The sequence below is a fragment of the Symphalangus syndactylus genome, chromosome 14 (genome assembly GCF_028878055.3).
Source record: "Symphalangus syndactylus isolate Jambi chromosome 14, NHGRI_mSymSyn1-v2.1_pri, whole genome shotgun sequence".
Lineage (NCBI taxonomy): Eukaryota > Metazoa > Chordata > Mammalia > Primates > Hylobatidae > Symphalangus > Symphalangus syndactylus.
Window position 1 is genome coordinate 98,215,256 of NC_072436.2, and position 16,464 is coordinate 98,231,719.

General features: G+C 51.9%; 2 protein-coding genes across 11 annotated transcripts in view; one reads left to right on the top strand and one right to left on the bottom strand.

Annotated features, from left to right (window-relative positions):
• Positions 1–16,464, bottom strand: part of MTA3 (metastasis associated 1 family member 3) — a 215,591-nt gene that overhangs the window by 29,763 nt on the left and 169,364 nt on the right. For 3 of the 10 annotated variants that reach the window (XM_055243653.2, XM_055243649.2, XM_055243651.2), the window contains one exon: positions 9,091–12,651. The exons of 2 other annotated variants lie outside the window; for them this stretch is intronic. In XM_055243653.2, coding sequence (XP_055099628.1) covers positions 12,626–12,651 — 26 coding nt within the window. In that variant the 3' untranslated portion in view covers positions 9,091–12,625. 5 more of the 10 variants (XM_063618109.1, XM_063618110.1, XR_010115759.1 and 2 more) reach the window with 4 other exon arrangements.
• OXER1 (oxoeicosanoid receptor 1) lies at positions 80–4,245 on the top strand. The gene has a single exon (XM_055243658.2). The coding sequence runs from the start codon at positions 2,565–2,567 to the stop codon at positions 3,834–3,836; it is 1,272 nt and encodes a 423-aa protein (XP_055099633.1). The 5' UTR covers positions 80–2,564; the 3' UTR covers positions 3,837–4,245.

Sequence of the window (16,464 nt, forward strand, 5' to 3'; positions counted from 1 at the left end):
TGTCTGGGGCATCAGGGCACCAGGTGACCATGGACGTGTTGGAGGGTCTGTTATTGGGCATCCCTGTTTGTGGATGGGCATTCTTCACTGTGTGTGTGACTTGATCCACGCATGCTCCATGCCTGGTCCTGGGAGCACAGCTAATGTCATCTCTCCACTTCCTTCTCTGTTCTCATTTATTCTTTTTACTTTTTTTTTTTTTTTTTTTTTGAAACACGATCTCACTCTGTCACCCCAGGCTGGAGTGCAGTGGTGTGATCACAGCTCACTGCAGCCTTGACTCTCCTGGCTCAAGTGATTCTCCCACCTCAGCCTTCTGAGTAGCTGGGACTACAGGCATGCACCACCACACCCTGTTAATTTTTTTTTCTTTTTTGTAGAGATAGGGATTTCGCCATGTTGCCCAGTCTGTCTTTTTACATAACTTTAAAAGACTAGCATCTGTTGAGTTTTTTTCCAATAACAGAAGTCATCTGTGCTAACTATAGAAAACCCAGAAATACACAAAACCCCCCACCCAGAGCTAACCACTGTTAATACCTAAAGACTATGATCAGCCTGGAGAGGGGCATGAAATTGTACCAGGAGCTCAGCAGTATTGGTGGGGGTGTCTGGCCTTGTGCCCCCTGCCCTCCCCTGTCATGCACAGGTGCCATGTTCAAAGACTCCAGAGGGCCCCCTGAGCCTGCTGTGGGTGTCTAGGGATGCTGGAGGCCTCAGAGGCACCAGTAGGCAGAGACAAGAATGTGGAACCTGCAGCGGGCACAGCTCAGTTTCCTGGGACTTCCGTGAGAAGTCAATGAGGGCATGCACATGAGAGTGACAGATCTGGACAGAAGAGGTCCCTGCATGGACTCAAAGCTTCCTCTAGAAAAGAACACTTGAGCCCTGTCTCCCCCATCCCCAGCCCAGTGGCTCACTGCCTTCCTACACTCCACTGGGAGCAGAGAAAGACCTGCCTTTGCTGAAAAGGCTACTGGCCCTGAGAGACATTGGGACCTTCACCCTCCTCTTCACCCCTAAGTGCTTTCCTCTCCTGCAAGCAAAGAAAAAACACCATCAGGCTCCTCCAAACACAAATGGTCCAGGATGGGCGCGGGCAGAGGCTCCGCGTGGCTTGTTCCTGGCCTGTAGCAATGCACTGCTCCGTGCAGGACCTGAGAAGAGGACATAGAATGTTCCAGGGAGGACCCAGGTCAGAATACAGATAGCCATGAGGAGAAGAGTTTACTCTCGTACGCAGGGCAAGCCTAATCCAGAGAGAAAGTCATGAAAATTACATCTGTTTTTGTGAACTCTCGCTCTGTCCCAAGGAATCCCCTAGAAGTTTTTACATAAATTATCTCATTTTATCCTCACAACTCTCCAAGAAGGTGGTAGTGCCTGATTTTACAGATCAGGCTCAGAGAGGTTTGGAAATAGGGCAGCTCTGTTTCCAACCCAGGCCTGTCTGCATATGAAGCTTAGGCTGGGCCTCACCACCGTGCTTCTCCCAGGGGTGTTTGCCCTCAGCCTTGACCAAATGGGAGCCCAGGGCAGCCAAGAGAGGCCATGGGCCACTGTGCCTGCGACACAGAGGCCAGGCCACACGTGGCAGACTGCTGACCCCAGCCAATTGGCAGTGATGGGGTCAGGCCCTGGAGCCTGGAACCACCGCCTCCCTTGGCCCTGCTGTCCCGGGTTATCAGGAGCCTGGAGTCCTCATCTCCACCCACAGGACCAGCCCATGGGCTCATGAGAATACCTCACCATGGGACAGCTGGACTTGTACCTTGTCTGGAGCTAGCCCCAGCCTCCCACTCCCTATTCCGCAGTGAATGCTAATGGGGGCGGGGAGTGGAGTGGACAAGGAGCCATGGGGAGCCACAGACAGGGAAAAATCAGGATTGTTCTATTTGCGGAAGAAGCCCCCAGGTCCCCATGCCATGGCAGTAGAAATTTGGCAGGGGCATCCCCTGCCCATGGGGCCTATTCACCATGTACCCGGACTTGGGACCATCACAGACTTCGGAACCATCAGGAATCTGGGAGCAACTGAAAGCTGAACTACAGTGGGCTTTCAGACACACAGCAGGCTGGCGGAGCACAAATAGGACTGGTTCCCTCCAGGCCACCAGCAGGGCAGTGGAAGTCTTCACTGACTCCCTGCCTACCTCTCAGGACAATGTCCTGTTGGCTCCACAGTCCCTGAAGCCAGAGCTGGCGGGGGCAGGGAGGCAGCCACCAGCCTCTATATGTAGTGGAGAAGGGGGAGTCCAGGGAGGGCTGCATGATCCTGAGAGCCACAGGTCACAGGTCTGCAAATACTCTCCCCCACCTCACCCGGCTGGACTTTCCTCCCACTTCAGGGTTTCTCTGGGCTTCCATCTTGCCCCTGCTGAGCCCTGCTTCCTCCTCTACCGGTGGCACAACCCCCAGGCTGGGCTCAGAGACCTCATGTGGTCGGATCACTCAGTACCCTGAGGCGGAGGGAAGGAGGGAGGGCTGCAGGGTTCCCCTTGGCCTGCAAACAGGAACACAGGGTGTTTCTCAGTGGCTGTGAGAATGCTGATGAAAACCCCAGGATGTTGTGTCACCGTGGTGGCCAGCTGATAGTGCCAATCATCCCACTTTGCCCTGAGCATTCCTGCAGGGGTAGAAGACTCCAGAACCTTCTCTCAGGTCCATGGCCCAAGCAGCCCATGGAACTTCATAACCTGAGCTCTCCCTCTCCCTCTCTCTCCTCCTCTGTTCTCCCTCCCTCCTTCCCTCCCTCACCCACCTCCACTCCCTCTGCCTTTACCACTGAGGGGGGATCCTCTGGAGGGCCCTGCCACCCCACCTCTTCCTCGTTGGTGTCTGCCTTCCTGGCACCGATCCTGGCCCTGGAGTTTGTCCTGGGCCTGGTGGGGAACAGCTTGGCCCTCTTCATCTTCTGCATCCACACGCGGCCCTGGACCTCCAACACGGTGTTCCTGGTCAGCCTGGTGGCCGCTGACTTCCTCCTGATCAGCAACCTGCCCCTCCGCGTGGACTACTACCTCCTCCATGAGACCTGGCGCTTTGGGGCTGCTGCCTGCAAAGTCAACCTCTTCATGCTGTCCACCAACCGCACGGCCAGCGTCGTCTTCCTCACAGCCATCGCGCTCAACCGCTACCTGAAGGTGGTGCAGCCCCACCACGTGCTGAGCCGTGCTTCTGTAGGGGCAGCTGCCCGGGTGGCCGGGGGACTCTGGGTGGGCATCCTGCTCCTCAACGGGCACCTGCTCCTGGGCACCTTCTCCGGCCCCTCCTGCCTCAGCTACAGTGTGGGCACGAAGCCCTCGGCCTCGCTCCGCTGGCACCAGGCACTGTACCTGCTGGAGTTCTTCCTGCCACTGGCGCTCATCCTCTTCGCCATCGTGAGCATTGGGCTCACCATCCGGAACCGTGGCCTGGGCGGGCAGGCAGGCCCGCAGAGGGCCATGCGCGTGCTGGCCATGGTGGTGGCCGTCTACACCATCTGCTTCCTGCCCAGCATCATCTTTGGCATGGCTTCCATGGTGGCCTTCTGGCTGTCCGCCTGCCGCTCCCTGGACCTCTGCACACAGCTCTTCCATGGCTCCCTGGCCTTCACCTACCTCAACAGCGTCCTGGACCCCGTGCTCTACTGCTTCTCTAGCCCCAACTTCCTCCACCAAAGCCGGGCCTTGCTGGGCCTCACGCGGGGCTGGCAGGGCCCAGTGAGCGACGAGAGCTCCTACCAACCCTCCAGGCAGTGGCGCTACCGGGAGGCCTCTAGGAAGGTGGAGGCCATAGGGAAGCTGAAAGTGCAGGGCGACGTCTCTCTGGAAAAGGAAGGCTCCTCCCAGGGCTGAGGGCCAGCTGCAGGGCTGCAGTGCTGTGGGGGTAAGGGCTGCCGCACTCTGGCCTGGAGGGATAAGGCCAGCACACGATGTCTCAACCAACTGGAGAAGGGATGGCAGCAGACCAGGGGCCAGGCCAAAGCACTGGCAGGACTCAGGTGGGTGGCAGGGAGAGAAACCCGCCTAGGCCTCTCCGTGTGTCCAGGATGGCATTCCCAGAATGCAAGGGAGAGCAGGATGCTGGGTGGGGAAGACAGGCAAGGCACCGTGGGCACGCCAGCTCAGACAGGGGCCTGCACAGCTGCAGGGGACAGAGGCCAATCACTGTCACAGCAGAGTCGCCTTAGAAATTGGACAGCTGCATGTTCTGTGCTCTCCAGTTTGTCCCTTCCAATATTAATAAATTTCCCTTTTAAATATATTTATTTGCAAGACCAAATACCTGTCTTTAATTCTAACCTGGGACTGTCAGTAGGCGTCAAAGTGAGCGCCCCAAGGCGAAGGGAAACTTGAGAGAGAGTGGGGAAGCCATCCCGCAGCCCCGTCCCAGGGGGCACTGTCCTTCCCAGAACTTCTGGGAAGCCCTGGCATGTCCTGAAAGGGAGAACTGCTTTCCTGGGTGAGGGCCTCAGGCAGGCCACCAGGGCTCCAGGCCCTCGGGTACAGAGTTTGATGCTGGGGACCTAACATATCTCCCCAGTTCCCTTAATCCACTTAGCCCAGCCCTCTCATATCATGGACAGGATGCACCCCAGCTACTAAAGTCGTCAGGAATAGAAGTGAAAGCCCAGGAGTGTCACACACACACCAGGAGGGTGGCGTCAAGGGTCCGTGTGGATGCTGGGGAGGGAGCCAGAGAAAAAGTATCAGGCAGAGGGAGGTGGGCCTTGGAAGGATGGGCAGGTGAGTACCAGACCCCGCCTCCACCGTGTATCTCCAGCCCACTTCCCTGTTCTGAAAATCTACCTGCTGCACTCAGAAACCAACCAAGGTACTGGGGTGCCACCTGGGCCCCCTTCAGGATTGCTCTTCTGTCTCTCGGCTCCCCATGGGCCCCTCTTGCCCCCTCAACTCCTACTGCTCCCTTTTACTCCCTGGAGCCACGCCTAGGGGGTCCCTGCTTCTCCACGCCCTCTGTCACCACAGGGAAGGGAGTCCAAGCCCGGGCAGGGCCACCTCAGCCTGAGTCAGGTCTTTTAGGAAAGGCCCACACTCTCCTGGAGGGTGGGGACTGAGCAGCTCCTTCAGGCGGATCCCCACCTGGGGCGCCAACACTTGCTGCCAGCTCAACACCAGGCACCTTTCCTCTGGTACCATCTCTGCCCCTGAATGTGCCCACCTGGGCTCAGGGCAGCTCCACGGGCCATTTCCTCAATCTCCTCTTCCCTGGACCCTTCTCCTACCAACTCCTCCCTCAAGTCCTCCCACCTCTCCCAGCACCTGCGCTCACTCCTTCATGACCTGATGGAAGGGAAATGGGCAGATACTCCCATGGTTCACAGGCATGTCTGCAGTCCTGTCTTTTCCCATCAAGGGAGGGAGCAGAGGCTGCCCTTGAGGAGTTCCTGGGTAGATGCTGGTCGCAGGGCTCAGGCCCGCACTCCTAATCTGCCCCAGATTCTCCTTGCCCCCTATCTTGACCCTGAGGACTGCTCCCTCGCTGACAGGCTGGGTCACACCACCCTTCCCCACCTTTCCATCATTAGCAAGGCCTTCTCTAAAGGGGGCTGGGTGCTCCCTCACGAAGCAGGCTTCAGGCTGCCCCCACATGGAGGTAGGACTGACTCCCTGGTCCAAACCATGGCCCCAGCCCACTGTACCCTTCTCTGGACTTAGTTCTCTATCTGTGAATAGGAATAGTGATCCTGGCCCTTGTCCAGCTCCAGGGGCTGGAGATGGGAGTAACTATATGCCCAGAGCACTTGGTGAGGAAGGCAGTTATTATGTGGAGCAGGGAGGGGAGAAGGAAGAAGAGTGGGAAGAGAAAGAAAACAGTGTTTAAGTGCAGGGTTTCCTAGAGATGGAGTAGTACCCATGGTGGTATAATGGGAGCTGGGGGCAGGCGGAGACCCCATTTCCTACATTTGAGTTCTAAACGGCATTTTGGTCCCGGGGACAGGCTGCACTATCCAGTGTGAATTTTGGGCAGCATCTTCCACCCTTTTTTCTCTTCTTTCTCCTAACATAATCTGCTGCCACCCTGAGAGAGGATCAGATGGCATTACCTTCCTCCAGGGACTCCTGAGCAGGGGGCAAGCAGGTAGGGCTGGGTGACAGGCCAGCAGTCACTAACTTGCCAGTGTTTACTGGGCACCTGCCGTGGGCCAGACACTGAGCTACAAAGGCAGACAACTGTACTCTCACCTTGAGCCCCCCAGGCTAAGCCGGGGAGAGACAGACCTGCAAATGGAACCAGTGCAATGCAACCCAGTGCAGGCCAGGGTCTTTTAGGTGGTGATGCACCCTGAGATCAGAGGCTCGAAGAGCTGACTCTGCCTGGGCTGTCAGGTAAGTGATGCACATATGTTGGATCTCAGAGGATGAGGAAGGAGAGAAGAGAATGGCATCCCTGGCACTGGAAGAGCATGGCCAGGGCATGCAGCTGTGAGAAGACTCAGCGTGCAGGGGTGTGGGGAGGAGATCACTGAGGCAAGAGAGGAGGAGGCCTACCACAGAGCTAGGGGACAGGCGGGAAAGGCAGGAAGGACCAGATCCAGAAGGGCCCTAGTGCCAAGCCCGGGAGTCTTGGTTGATCCTGCAGACAGTACGGCAGGAGAGGGGTGTGTGCACGAGGTTGTTAAGTGGAAGATGATGATTGGTTTGCATTTTCATCAGTTACTCTGGCAAGAGCATGAGGGTAGGGACGTGGGAGATGACCTATGTAGGAAATGTCTGTATTCCAAGCAAAGGCCTGAAGAAAGGCAGCAGCAGAGACCACAGAGGGTCCAGATGGGGAGGCTGTGTGGGTGACACACTGAGGATGCAGGTGGTGGAGCAGGTTTGGAGGTAAAACAAGTTATAGGGGCTTGGAAGATACCCAGGCAAACATGTACAGTAGCACACTTCGGACTGGAGACAGAAGCAAGGGTCTTCTACTCACCAGGGCTATGGGAAAGAATGTGGTCATCTGGTGAGAATGAAGAGAATCAAGAACCATCCTTTAAAAAAATCCCTACAAGTAAGGGACACATGCAGGAAAACCCAGTGAAATGCTCAGAAAAAAAAAAAAAAAGAAAATCTTTAGGAAAAAAACAGGACTGCAGAAGAAAAGAAGTCAAGACAATCTTCACCCAAGTAAAGAGATTGCCCATTAAAAAGGACAGAATCAAGCCATCTTTTCTTTTTTTTTTTTTTTTTTTGAGATGGAGTCTCGCTCTGTCCCCCAGGCTGGAGTGCAGTGGCGCAATCTCTGCTCACTGCAAGCTCCGTCTCCTGGGTTCACACCATTCTCCTGCCTCAGCCTCCCAAGTAGCTAGGACTACAGGCGCCCGCCATCACGCCCAGCTAATTTTTTGTATATTTAGTAGAGACGGGATTTCACCATGTTAGCCAGGATGGTCTCGATCTCCTGACCTCGTGATCCACCTGCCTCGGCCTCCCAAAGTGCTGGGATTACAGGTGTGAGCCACCGTGCCCGGCCCAAGCCATCTTTCATGAAGGTAAAAGCCAAACATAAAATACCCAGACAGTCTGCAAAGTGCCTCCTGCAGGAACAGAGCATCATGCAAGAACAGGGTATTTTCAAAAGTGTTTCCTAATTACATATTGAAGAGAGTTGATCTGAAAACTAGTGTCCGTGTCTGACACTGTCTGGTCAATTAACACCCCGGATGGACAACCTGGATTAACAATGCATTGTCTGGGTCTGTTTTTTAAAAGCTTTTCAAAAAGTGATAGGTTGTCATTGTATGCAATTTAATAATATGCAAAACATGCTCTCTATCATTTATGGATTCATACATATGCATTAATTGTATAAAATCATGTATGGGATGATAAACACTAAATTAAAGAGAGTACTTACTGCTGAGATGGAGGAAAATGGGAAGTGGCACACAGGTGACTTACTACTAGATCTGAAATTATCTTTGTAAAAAAAAATCTGAAAAAACGACTATGAGTGACATCTGCATGTTACTTAGCATTGCTTTGGGTAGAGAATAAAGGGATCAGTGTAATGAATGAAGAAAATTCATATGGCTACAACAGCTTCAAATGCTCAAGAAAGCTCAAAGAGGATGACTTAAGAATAGCATTGGATTTAACAATTAGAAGGTGATTAAATGTGACTTTATTGACAGCAATTTCAGTGAGTGGATGGGGGTGGGGGCAGAATGGAAGCCATAAAGTGCTATAATGGGTTGAGGAATTAATGAGATTTGAAGTAATGGAGACAACTCTTCCCCCTTCAACAAATGTGCCAGTAAAAGGAGAGAAGATAATAGCTTTAGATGAAACTAAGCAGAGGACAGATGTTTTGGTGGTTTGACTGTACTGTTATTTGGTGGATTAGATGAAGAGATTTTTAAATACAGGAGGAGAAGGGAGAAAAGAAAAATATTGGGGAGGAGGGGAATGATGATGGGGACTGGAATGTACCAGGCCTTATTCTAAGCATTTTACACATATTAATTTTTTTAGTCCTGATGAGGGAGATTCCATTATTATCCCATTTTATAGATGGAAACACTAAGGCACACAGAGGTTGAATAATTTGCCCAAGGTCATCCAGCTAGTAAGTGGCAGTCTGGCCTGAGTCAGGACCCTATTGCAAGGCCCTAAGGGGGTGGAAGGATGAATCCAGCTCATGGGTGGCAGGAGGGTCTGTCTCCAGAAGATAGAAGGATGCCTCTTTGAGCTGGAGCAATGGCACTATTTCAGCAGGTCTGCTGTGCCCCAGCTGCACTGAGACTCTCAGAGGCCTTTCCCCAGGGTCTGCATCTCCTTCTGCTATCTCATAAGCCACATCCTGCGGACATGGAAGTTTCACAAGGCCAGGTCACCCCAGTAGGAGGCCTTTGACCCTGTGCTCCCAGGCCTGGAGGTATGAGGTGTAATAGGCAGCCCTTTTCCCGTGAACTGCCCTGCTGTGGCCAGTGCTGGGTTGTGGGGATGGGTGCTGGGGTGGGCCTGGCCTATTACCTCCCCGGGGCCCTTGGAGCTCAAGGTTCTGAAACAAGGACCACCTGATGCTGAGCCTAGGAGTGCGTGCACACAGTCTTACACCTGAGCCACCATCCTAGTAAAGAACAGCATAAGACCAGGCAAAATTTCCAGGAATTTATTGGAAACACAATACAAATTGGTTAGTAGATGGCATCTCCTTACAGACAGACAATCCACACTGTGGTATCATGCTCAGAACGAATTATCCTGGGGAAACACTCATGAGCACGGGTGCGTGCTCTGGCGTAGCTTCCCTGGCAGGGAAAATCAGAGACACAGTGCAGAGGAACAGGAGGGGTGGACAGAAAACTGGGACATGGCCTTCCTGGGGGGAATGGTGAGGAGGGGCTGCTAACTGAGTAAATTCCCCCAAAGGAAAGCAGGGACAACAGTAAAGAATAAAGGCTTCCCCCTCCCTCCCCAAAGCCATTTCCTCTCTAGGCAGAGTAAAACAGAATCTCCAAACACCCACAGGGCAGCTCCTCCGCCTCCCCTCGCCAGGGACTTAGGACAGCAGTAGCGCATGAACACCAGGCTCAGATGTGACACCGAGTGCACTGAGCCCACGCACAGCCCCACCTGCTTGCCCTCAGCCCCCTGCTCTGCTCTGCCCTGAGTGGCAGGGGACTGACCTGGTGGGTCACCTGTCCCAGGCTCCCAGGGCAGCTGCTTCCTGGGTTTCACTATTGTGAGGCATCTGCAGGACTCTGGAGGCCAAGAGGAGGGGAGAGGCTGGGGCCCCCTCTCTCCACCTGGGGAAATATTTCTGACAAGAACCACGGCTTCTCAAGGCTCCAGCCCCCACCAGACAGGTCCACGGTGTGGCAGGTCCCCCAGTGGCCTTGGCCCCAGGCTCTGGTGACGCGTCCTCCCCTGGTGCCCAGCCAGTCTCAGGAGGGGGGCAGCTTGTTGTTGTTGTTCCCCACCTCTGGGTTGCCCCTCACTCCCCTGTTTTGCCTCTCAGCTTTTCTTGTTTTGTGTTAAACAAATCTCTGGATGAAAACCCCCATTTGAAATCCATTTTCCTGGGTGGGCCCTGAGCGACGGAAACTGGGCTGTGCACAAGGGGAACTGTGAAGGGCAGACTGAAGCCTTCCGGCAACACCCTCCAGTTGGCCCTCCTCTCTTGCGCACCTTTAAGAAGTGAAGGGTGGGCAGGCAATGACTGAGCCAGAGGGGGAGATGCCCTGCAGAGCCTGTGTCCTCACCCCAGGGGCATGTCTGCTGGGGGCTGAGCAGACAGTCTCTGAATGTCCACCCATGTGCTCACTGAACCACAGTGACATGCCACTGACACACAGCAGCAACACTGTGGCCCCAGAAAGGGAGGGGGTGGCTGGGAAACCCTCTCAGAACCAAATGCTTCCAACGGTAAAGGCACAGACTAGAGGCGCCTTGGCATCCTTCCTCCATTGCCTGGGGGATTCTGTCAGAACGAGGGGGCAGTTTCCAGAGACAAAGGAAGAACATGAAGTCTCAGTCAACATCATCCTCCTAGGATGACTGGACTGCAGAACCATGAGCTTTACTTACAAGAGGAAGGAAAAGCCTGCTTGGCACACATAGCTTGAACAAGCTGCGCTTTTCCCAAAGCCAAATGTCAACTGGGTAGATAGGAGGGGCCTCCCTTCTCCTGCTTCAGACCTGGCCTAACTCCTGTCTCCAAATCTCTTGGGCCTGGGTGAGAGGGCCTCTCCCAAAAGGCAGAGAAAATGAAGCTGGCAGCTGAGTCACGGGCAGCTAATTGTTTCCAGAATCTGCAGTCACCACTTAATAGGGGTAAAGAAAGAAAGTGAAAGGGTGAGGGAATCATTTCCCCTTCTATGTCCAAGTACGGCAATAAATCCAGAGCAGGGTACAGACAGACAGCTTTCCTGTGTCTTTTTCTTTAGGGAAGAAACATCCCACGTGACGCGGCACCTCCTTCCAGGTCTTTGCTGAAGGGACCCCTCAGTGGGAACCCTGAGGAGAACCCCTGCCTGCCACCTCCACCCGTCTCACCAAATGCTTCTGACACAGGCCCCACCCTCAGGGCCCCAAGCCAAGACCCAGTACAACTCCAAGAGTGGGTGGTGGTGGAGACGTCCCATGCTCGCCCTTGCAGAAGCCTAAGATGAGAACCAACTCCTCCTCAGAAAAGAAGCTGAGACGTCTGCAAAACCACCCTCCACCTCACACAGCACGCTCTCTCTGCCAAGTGGAGCCCAGCCTCCGAGGACACAGACATCTAGAGCATCATTATCCTTACCGCGTTACCTCGTTCTTCCCAGGGGGTCAATTCAATTGTAGCCACTCTGTCTCGCAACAACTTGGCTATTTGGGCCTCTCGTATCTGCCATCCAGCTGCCTCCTAGTAACCCCAGAGATGGCTGGGAGGTCAGATTCCAGTTGTCTTTCATGGGACTGTGACCCTGTGCCTGCAAACAGAGGGCAGGGGAGTTGCCAGCCTCACATCTGCTCAGGGAGCTCATTGGGCACTGAGCTATTCCTATCCTTACAGCTGCCAGCACAAGTAGCACAGCTACTCAGCACAGCTGAGTGGCCAACTGTGATGCCACCAAGGGCTGGTGCCGAGGGCAGGTGGGAAACGTGAAGAACCCAAGCCAGAGGAGCAGGCAGGTCCCCCGGGGCCTAGGTCACACGTGCTCACAGGATGTTGGGCTGGAGAGGTGGGGGTCATGGGGTTGGCTACACAGACTCATACCCACAAACACAGTTCTCTCACTCCACACCTCTAGGCCAAACAGAGTCTGTCTGCTTAAAATGAAACTAGGTCATTTGTGACCTGCTGTAGGACCCACCTGGCAGCAGTTCTTCATCAGCTGGTTTGGCTGCAAGGGAACAGGGCAGTAAGCAAACGGCTTGTCACAGTGATACACACGCTTGGCACTTTTAACAACTGCTCTTGCTGGAGCTGTCTGTGACCAAGCAGAGCCAGGCAGAACACCAGCTTCTCTGCAACCACAAAACACAGGCTTATCTTTTGTCAGAACCTCGGGTAATTCTGTTCTTCGGAGGAGTAGGAGGGAGGGTCACATATAGGAATGCAGAGGGTAAACAGCAGATTGCCCCATTTCAAAAAAACAAGTATGAAGCCTATCGAGAGAAAGCTGAGTGACAGTAACAGCAAGGACAGGGAATACCACGAACCTCACAAACACTGGCGCATTTCTTAAGAAAAATCCATTCAGAAAGATGCCGTGGCCCTCCTGTACATATTTAGTAACTATACAGCATGAGACGGAGCTGAGCGGACACATGCAGGGCGGCAGCGGCTCTGAGCTCGCAGCAGCCCCACTGCCAAGCGGCTGCTGTTGCTGGGTGGGGCACAGGGCACTGCAGAAGGGAGGAGGTGGAGGGGTTCCCTCAGCCCCTCAATTCTCAGCAGGTCTCGCTCCGTAATAGCGAGGTCTCTGACAAGAAAGCGAGGTGCTGCTGATCCACACGTGGAGACACAGGATTTGGAACGTGCACTCCCACAGTTCCTTCCCCGCCCCATTGCGTCTCCATGGATGCACGCAGAGGTCTCCCACTGAAATGTACTGGGAGTGGGGCTGCCTTCTTCCCAGGCATGACTGTGAACATCAGCAGGACAGTGCAGAAAGTCTTGGATTGTAGAATGAATCAGGGAAAGCTCAGTCTGACACACAGCACGTGAGTTCTAGAAAAGGGAAGTAACAGTGTGAAGGTTAAACAAGTCCTGACGGTGGAGGCGAGATGAAAGGGAGAATGGACTCAGCCCTCCCAACATCACAACCTTCAGGGAAAGGAGGTTCAGCAGTAGGTCAAAGAAAATCTCATGATTAGGCCAGGTGTGGTGGCTCATGCCCATAATCCCAGCACTTTGAGAGGCCAAGGCTGGTGGATGGCTTGAGGCCAGAAGTTCAAGACAGTCTGGACAACATAGCATCACTCTGTCTCTACAAAAATAAAAAGTTAGCCGGGTGTGGTGGTGCATGCCTGTAGTCCCAGCTACTCAGGAGGCTGCGGTGGGAGGATTGCTTGAGCTCACAAAGCCAAGGCTGCAGTGAGCTGTGATCGCACCACGGCACTCCAGCCCAGGCGACAGAGCGAGACTCTGTCCGAAAAAAAAAAAAAAAAAAAAAAAAAAAAGGCTCACAATGTAGTTTAACGCTGGATCAAAGGGAAAGTTTAATTAAGGCCAATAAAATATATAATTGATACTGAAGGATGGAAAGATCTTAAAAGCTGGGTTTTGAATAGGCGGGTTTAGTGGTCACTGGAGAGGTGCTACAGTACACCAGGCAAGAGAAGAGACTCATGGAACTTTTCTGACGGATACTAAGGAATAGGGAACACAGTTGGCTGGGAGGAGGCACGATCTCATCTGAGCTCATCACAATTAATCATAATGATGTGGGCACCCAGAGGCTATGCACACATTTCTTGTAGGAGGGGAGTGAACCTCACTCTCCCACAGTGTCAGGAACTATTCCTATGCCCCTCACTCCCACCCTCTCCACTTCCCCGAAAACCTTCAACTCTGACCATCTGGAGACTACAGCAGAGACAAGTAAATGAAAAAGCAGAAGTGGCCTGCAAACCACATCACCACCGTGTTGTATTACTTAGAAAGTTGTGAAAGCTTTTACTTAGTTATTAGGAAAGTGGCTAGGAGGGAAGTGGGGTTGTTTGCTGAGAAGGGATAAGATGCTCAGATATTCTCTGCCCCAGGCACACCACCCTGCAGCCAGGAAAGGACCCAGCAATGCTCACCTTCACAGCCTCAGAGCATGCCGAGGAAGGGCTGCAGGATGGAGCAGAGCTGTGTCTTCACTTCATGAGCTTTTCTAGGATAGGGAAGATACCTGTACCCAGCTTGGTATTTGCTTGGTATTTGATATGACCTCAGCAAGTATGTGTTAAATAAAGGCCCAGATAAATTCAGTTTAGGAATCAGGCTAACCTTGCTTTATTGAACATACTGTAGGTTATGTAACTACCTTATTTAACCTTCAGCAGAATCTTGGGAGTGTCAGAAAGGTTAAGAACTTGCTCAAGATCATAATAAGTAAGCTGAGGAGTCAAGATTTGAATGTAGATCTTAATTTGTGTCAAGTTTTTCCTACTCCACCAAGCTGCTCATTCTCCATCCAGCCCAGTGTTCTGCTAACAGCCCAATAAGAGCATCCTGACCTCAGTGTCTAAATGGAAGGTTATGTAAGTGTCAGCGTCTCCTAGGAGCCACTCTCTCTTTTTGTATTTAGTGGAGCAGGAGCTCTGTCATTCATCTGTCTAAATGCTTATGGAATTAAACCACCTATCAAAAGAGCTGCTTTTAATAGTTTCCCAAGTTTCTAGCCTGCCATGGTAAATTGTGCTTTTATTTGTGCCAAACTTGCCTGCTGCAGTTTCAGAAACAACCCTCTCCTCCTAGCATCTCAGGTTCTGGTGCCCAGGCTCCAATCTGCCTTCTCCACCCTGGCCACGGTTTTCAATTGAGACAGGCCACCTCTCTGTATTCTGGGCTGAAGAATCCCAGTACTTACCACCTGCCCTTATAAGGTTATCACTTCACTCTCCTCTGCTCAGAGCTTTCCCAGATCCTCTGCATTTCCTTGAAGCAGGAACAAGAGCCAGATACAGAGACTCAGCACAGTAGCACAGGTAGAGAGCCCCAGGGAAAGGTCTATATCAATTCTCGGTCTCCTTCCTAGACCATGATGTAGTCCAAATCATTTCTGTTTTTGTTTATTTATTCTCAAATGTATTAACCTATATTTGCCACTTTGGTATGTACTCACCCTGACTGACAGGCACTTATTTGTTTTTTTTGTTTTTTGTGTGTTTTTTGTTTGTTTGGTTTTTTTGTGCAAAATTTTCCCTAATGGTTTGACTTCTCAGAAGTACTTGAAGTCCATGGACTTGGAGATTTTGCACTTAAATCAACCAATCCAATGAAAGCAACCTAGCCAGCTAGCTGCTGGCTTCTGAGTTAGTTTCCTTCCCTTCTGAAAATCAGAGAAGAAACCACAGAATTTTAGAGGCCGGAAAGCAGATAAATGAGTGATAACAGACTATGCACTCAAGACAGACAGACTTGAAGGTTCAGTGTGGAAAGCTGAGGACTCAATTTGTCCAGAGAACCCCAAAGGCTCATGAAATGACACCAGGTACCTCTGGAAGTAGGGGAGGGGACTGAAGCAAGGAAGAGGAGTTAAAGGCTCTTTGAGAAGCAGCTGGATCCCAAGAAGCTCTCCTGACTCCATACCACCAGGCAACTGTCTACGTCCCACCAGTCGAGACATTTATTCTCTGAAGAGGACAAAACCGTTTCAGGCCTAGGGGACTCTAGGCACTATGCACAGCTAAGGACAAGGCTACAATTCTAACATAGAGAGATCAAGTGAACCTATGTCTACTGAATGGTGAGCCTCCAGCCTTCTTCCCATGACGCTCTCAGAATGCAGGTAGCAAACCTTTATCCTCTGGGGAACAGATAGGAAGAAACTTCTCTGGGGAATCTGACAAGCGCATGAGAAAATATCTAAAAAAACGCATTTATCTTCCAAACACCAGGCCAACCTGATCACCCTACAGTGAACTGCACTACAGGTTCTGCCAAGAACAAGCACAGAGCTTTCACTCTGATTTTTAGTCTCCTACTTTCAAACATTATTTGACAACAAAGGTCACCAGGAAAAAAAACAAAAACCCTCTAACAAACAACAAATAATCAACCAAATAACAAATAACAAATAATCAAATCAAATAATCAACAGAAGAATACAAATTGGAAGAAAGAGAGAGAAGAAATAGAGAAGAAGAATACTTAAAAAACAAAAAACACGGCCGGGCGCGGTGGCTCACACCTCTAATTCCAGCACTTTGGGAGGCAAAGGCAGGCGGATCACAAGTTCAAGAGATCAAGACCAGCCTGGCCAACATAGTGAAACCCTGTCTCTACTAAAAATACAAAAATTAGCTAGGTGTTATGGTGCGTGCCTGTATCCCAGCTACTCAGGAGGCTGAGGCAGGAGACTCGCTTGAACCCAGGAGACGGAGGTTGCAGTGAGCCAAGATTGTGGCACTGCACTCCAGCCTGGCGACAGAGTGAGACTCCGTCTCAAAAAAAATAAATAAATAAAATAAAAATAAAAAGCCACTATCATTAATATCCTCAGAGAAGAAAAAATACAGTATCTTTGAAACATAAATAGTATGTTGTTTTTTCTTAACTGAGAGAAACAGGAGGGGAAGCACATAGGACTGAGGAGCTCTGCTTCCTGTCATGGTAGGCTAATTTGACTAACCCTCCAGCCAGTAACAGTGATAAACTCTGGACAAAATATAAAGAACAACTGTTTGAGGCCAGGTGTGGTGACTCATGCCTGTAATCCCAGCACTTTGGGAGGCTGAGGTGGGAGGATCACTTGAGGTCAGGAGTTCAAGACCAGCCTGGCCAACACGACGAAACCCTGTCTCTACTAAAACTACAAAAATTAGCCAGGCA